Source organism: Microcaecilia unicolor, chromosome 5, assembly GCF_901765095.1.
Source record: "Microcaecilia unicolor chromosome 5, aMicUni1.1, whole genome shotgun sequence".
In the NCBI taxonomy this organism is placed as follows: domain Eukaryota; kingdom Metazoa; phylum Chordata; class Amphibia; order Gymnophiona; family Siphonopidae; genus Microcaecilia; species Microcaecilia unicolor.
In genome coordinates, this window is record NC_044035.1 from 325,288,028 (window position 1) to 325,294,027 (window position 6,000).

The 6,000-nt window shown below is 43.8% G+C and overlaps 1 protein-coding gene across 1 annotated transcript in view; it reads right to left on the reverse strand.

Annotated features, from left to right (window-relative positions):
* LOC115470860 (fatty acyl-CoA hydrolase precursor, medium chain-like) overlaps positions 1 to 6,000 on the reverse strand; it is a 105,606-nt gene extending 99,606 nt beyond the window's left edge. The window contains exon 1 of the mRNA XM_030204448.1: positions 5,371 to 6,000. Coding sequence (XP_030060308.1) covers positions 5,371 to 5,428 — 58 coding nt within the window. The 5' untranslated portion in view covers positions 5,429 to 6,000. The remainder of the gene's footprint in view (positions 1 to 5,370) is intronic.

The window sequence follows — 6,000 nt, forward strand, 5'->3', positions numbered from 1 at the left end:
GACTACTGCAATCTGCTTCTTGCTGGCCTCCCACTTAGTCACCTCTCCCCTCTCCAATCGGTTCAAAACTCTGCTGCCCGTCTCGTCTTCCGCCAGGGTCGCTTTACTCATACTACCCCTCTCCTCAAGTCGCTTCACTGGCTCCCTATCCGTTTTCGCATCCTGTTCAAACTTCTACTAATCTATAAATGTACTCACTCTGCTGCTCCCCAGTATCTCTCCACACTCGTCCTTCCCTACACCCCTTCCCGTGCACTCCGCTCCATGGATAAATCCTTCTTATCTGTTCCCTTCTCCACTACTGCCAACTCCAGACTTTGCACCTTCTGTCTCGCTGCACCCTACGCCTGGAATAAACTTCCTGAGCCCCTACGTCTTGCCCCTTCCTTGGCCACCTTTAAATCTAGACTGAAAGCCTACCTCTTTAACATTGCTTTTGACTCGTAACCACTTGCCTCCACCTACCCTCCTCCTTCCTGTACACAATAATTGATTTGATTTGCTTTTTTGTCTATTAGATTGTAAGCTCTTTGAGCAGGGACTGTCTTTCTTCTATGTTTGTGCAGCGCTGCGTATGCCTTGTAGCGCTATAGAAATGCTAAATAGTAGTAGTAGTAGACGCACATTCCAACAGTACAGCACCCTCAACCTAACTCATTCAAACTAAGTAAACAGGTGGCTCAGGAATTCAATTTTTTAACCCTAAGAACATTTGTCCTTGGCACAGGAACAGCAGTAGTCAAGTAATAAAGACTAGGAGCAGCTGTAATTACATATCAAAAGCAAGATTAAAAAAAAAAAAAAAAGAGATTGTCTTCAATTTACTGCAACAAGAGGAATGGGAGGTCTCCAGTCAAAGGTATTGTGGGAGTGAATTCCTCAAAGCAGGTGCAAGAAAAAAAGATGGCACCAGCCCTCAAACTCCCACCTTGCTTTTGTGGGATTAGGAATCACCAGTCTATTATCTCTCAAGGAAAGTAAAGTGTGTGCCAGAGTGTACGGAATTATTAAAGATGATAAATATGTGGGAATATCCTATATAATAAAAAGCACCCTCAACATTCTGAAGCTGACTCCATGGCTTCAGTGAAGGGTTTGTAACATCCGAAGCTCAGGCTCCATCTCTGTAAGCTCTGCCCTCGTGTCAAAAACGTGATGACGTCAGGGCGGGTAAATCGGGATGAAAGAATTCGCTTCAAAACAAACATCGAGCTCTGCCCTCGCGTCAAAAATGTGATGAGGTCGAGGGCAGGTAAATCAGGATGAAAGAATCGCTTCAAAAAAAAAAAAAAAAACGGACTCGCGTGACCACGCTAACCGCGCCTGCGCAGCAAATAACCAGCCTCTCGCTGCCACTGAATCTCTCGTGCAATACGAGTCACGTGCACACACCAAGCGCGCCTGCGCATCAACTACGGACACGGTGTCTGGCCGCTCGTGCACAGCGCCAGCTGTCATTTCACACACTGACAGCCGATAGCCAACCATTACTAACTACTACTACTACTACTATTTAGCATTTCTATAGCGCTACAAGGCGTACGCAGCGCTGCACAAACATAGAAGAAAGATAGTCCCTGCTCAAAGAGCTTACAATCTACTAACAGAAAGAGGGAAGAACGGTGTGGTGCCACCCACTCACATCATACAAAAACTCTCCAAAGGAAAAACAGAATGTTTCTAACCCCCCCTCCCCCAAACATCATACAAAAACTGTGCTATGGAGAAACAGCATCTCTCTCTCTCACACACACACACTCCCCTACCACACCCCTGAATACACAAACTCTAAAACAGAAAACCAACATCTCTCTCTCACTCACTCAGACACACACACTACCCCCAACCCCCCCCCCCCCCAAAACAACATACACAAACACTGCCACAGTGATCTCTGTCTCTCACTCACACCCACACACTCCCCCCCCCCACACACACAAAATACATACACAAGCTCTACCCTGGAGAATCTACATCTCTCACTCACACACACAAGCAAACTCCCCCCCCCCCCCCCCAAACCACACAACAACATACACACACTCTACCATGGAGAGACAGTATCTCTCTCTCACACTCACACAATCCCACCCCCCCTTAATACACAATGCTAACCCCCCCCCCCTAAGAATGGCAACACAGATTAGTCATGCAACTCAATCCAAAAAAATGCAATAACCAAACTCCCCCCTTCCAATACAGGGCTACGGAAAGGGAAGTAGAGGGGAACAAATGCAACTGTCCACCCTCAAAACACCGCTATCCTCTCCCCCCCCACCACACACATATCATACACAAACTGTGCAACCCTCCACCACCACCCTCAACAACACCCACATCAACCCTCTCACACTCTGTCTTCCAATCTTACACTCTCTCTCCCAGACACTGTAACTCACACACTGTATCTGTCTCTCTCACACATACTCACTATCTCTGTCTCACATACCCACACACACAGACAAAATACATACACAAGCGCTACCCTGGAGAATCAACATCTCTCACTAACACACAAGCAACCCCCCCCCCCCCCCGACACACAACAACATACACACACTCTGCCATGGAAAGACAGCATCTCTCTCCCACACTCACACAATCCCACCCCCCCTTAATACACAAACTCTAACAAGGACATTCAACATCTATCTCTCTCAATCACACACACACACACAGCCCCCCCACCCCCCCCAAAAAAAAACTGATGCGGGACAATGCTACCCTCACCCCCCCCCCCCCAAGAATGGCAATGTAGATTGGTTATGCAACTCAAACAATCCAAAAAAACAAAACAAAACCAAGGCCACACCCCACCCACCCCTCCTTCCAATATGGGGCTAAGGAAAGGGAAGTACAGGGGAACAAATGCAATTGTCCCCCCTCCAAACACTCTCAAGCACAGATGCCGCTACCCTGTACACCCCCCCCCCCACATCATATACAAACTCTGCAACCCTAAACCACCCCCATCAACACCACCCACATCATACACAAACTGTACAAGGGACGCTGCCCCCCCCCCCTAAGAATGGCAACGTAGATTAGTCATGCAACTCAATCCAAAAAAACCCCAATAACCAAGGCCACCCCCCCTTCCTTCCAGTACGGGACTAAGGAAAGGGAAGTAGAGGGGAACAAATGCAATTGTCCCCCCTCAAAACACTTTCAAGTGCAGATGCCGCTAACCTCTCCCCCCCCCCCCACATACACATCATACACAAACTGTGCAACCCTCCACCAACACCCACATCAACCCTATCACCCTCTCTGTCTTCTGATCTTACACTCTCTCTCACACAGACACTGTCTCTGTCTCTCTCACAGATACTCACTATCTCTATCTCACATACTCTCTCTGTCACATATAGTCAATCTCTGTCTCACACATACTTACTTTCTGTCACTCAAATACATACTGAGTCCTAACATCTCACTTTAATGCATAATTGCCATCACATGATAACTTAAACATTCCCCCTCATTACCAACACAACTATAAAAAAAAATCACTTACAACACATTAATGGCAGAAAACAAATACCTTGCTAGCGCCCGTTTCATTTGTTTTGGAAACGGGCCTTTTTTACTAGTTGCTATATAAAGCTTTTGTGGGTCAAAGTGAGAATTTAAAATTTAACTCGACGGAGAAGTGGAAAGACATGATGATAATGACTTTCCTTGCAGATAATACGTGCTGCTGTATTCTGCAAAGTTTGTAGTTGTTTTAAGATTAGTTTTTGTAATGCCAGCAAAAATATTACAGTAATCAGACCTGGAGTGTACGTAAGCATAGAACAGAGTGCAGAGAGAGAGAGTCAAAATCTAGTACTGACCAAACAGATTGTAATCTATGTAGACTGCCTGAGAGATCTGCGGAGAAAAGGCTGCGCGGAATCAAGAATTATTCCAAGATATCTTAATGATGGCAAAACTGGAATAAGGGAAGGTGGAGAGAGAGAGAGAGACCATTATCTAGCATGCCACAGTTTTCTCTGGATTTAAGACGAGATGGTGATCTTTTTACCATTGCGTTACTGAATAAAGAATGCTGCAGAGGCTAGTGCACTAATTTAAAATACTAGTAAAAAGTCATCCACATAGGAATAAGTGCTAATCCCAAAGGACTGGATCAATAGGGCTAGTGGACTAACAAACAGGTTGAAGAGCAGTGGTGAAATTACTGAACCCTGGGGTACCCCACATGATCACAGGAGAGAGACAGAGCATGAAGAGGACTGAAGAACCTGAAAAGAACGTTGGGTGAGAAAAAAAAGAGGTGAACCAGTCAAGCACTGTACCGGCAATGCCTAAAGATGACAACCAATGCAAAAGGAGGCTACGATTAATTACGTCAAAAGTGGCCAAGAGGTCTAATGAGACTACTAAAGCTATCTTGCCACATTCTAGATTACTGTGGAGTTCACTCAATAGTGCACCATTTCCATACTGAAACCTTTCTTCACCAAAACTCCTTCTTCCCTTATCTTCCACTTAAGACTGCTGTAGTCTGCTTTATCAACTAGTAGTATCACCAAAATCTGTTCAGATTATAGCTTTAACTGTTTCTTCAATTAGTAGCTTGCTGTACATGATCTTCAGCATGGTATGAGCGGATGAGTATAAATAAACCTGGCTCCTAGATCCTAAGAAACTTTGTTGAGGTCTGTTCTACATGCCCCTTGTAAAGAAGGACAGAACACAAGTGGAAAGAGTATCTAAGACCCCCCATCTACATGGAAGTCACACTCAAAAGCATACTCCTTAACCTGCACGTCCCTAACTGCAAAGGTCTGAAATACAAACTAACATACACATCAAACTTTACCTACTTGAGCACACAGTTATGGAACGCATTGCCGCGCAACTTAAAGACCCACCTCTTTAACAAGGCATACCACAAAGATCAACCAATGTGAATACACACAACTCCTCCACATATATTCAGAACTGTCTTATAATATCTACTTGTTATACTACTATCATGTTTTTTTTATAATCATGTTGCCCAAGATCCTTCTGCAACACTAAATATGTCTATTTTCTAATATATTTCCACTATTCATGATTATTGTAAGCCACATTGAGCCTGCAAATAGGTGGGAAAATGTGGGATACAAATACAATAAATAAATAAAAAAATGGAGTGTGACTTTGTAGCTACTGAAGGCGCAGGTTACTTTGTTCTACAGGTTGGCCTAAGTTCATTATTTATGAACAATTGAAAGGACGACACTTGCTAATTATAAATATGAATTATCTGGGACAGAAATATCACAAACGCTTCTGTGCACCGGCATATTACAGTTTTATTAGTGGATTGAGATAACATATATATTTATTTGCAATCAAAATATTTTTCCACCTTACCAGTAGTTAAAACAGCTGTGAGCCAGACACCCAGGATCAGCTTCTGACAGAACAGCATTACTGCAGATTCTCTTAAAAATTGCAAAATTATCACTGTTCAAAACAACTCAAAGCCAAAAAAATAAAATAAAAAACCCCCCAAAGAAAGCTACAGTCCAAATACAGCTCTGTTTTCTTCTGACTGCATTTACTTCACCTGGAGGTTAAAGTGAGCTTCTCTTAATTATAAGAAGAACTGACTTGCAATCCACACCAGAAGGAAATAAGCTTAGTCAGAGAGCAGAGGAGAATAGTTTGAAGCTTTATACACTGATCATGTTTTTTTTTTTTGCCAGACTACAGTCATGAGGAGAAGGCCCTCCTCTTGGCAAACCAAAACCTTGTTCCATACACACCCAACCTGAATTCAATGAATGCAGCATGGGCTTTCCTAGGAAAAATGCTAAATTTATGCCCAAAACACAATAGGTGATTAAATAAGAATGCTTTCTGAGACCAATCATGTTGACTGAAGAAATGTAACTGGCAGTGAGCCTAGGAAGAAAAACTTGGGCAAGCTCATAGACCCAGTAGCAGCCCCACTCCCTTCTCTGGGAAACTGTTTGTGAGAGACACAAGGTGCCCTGAGCA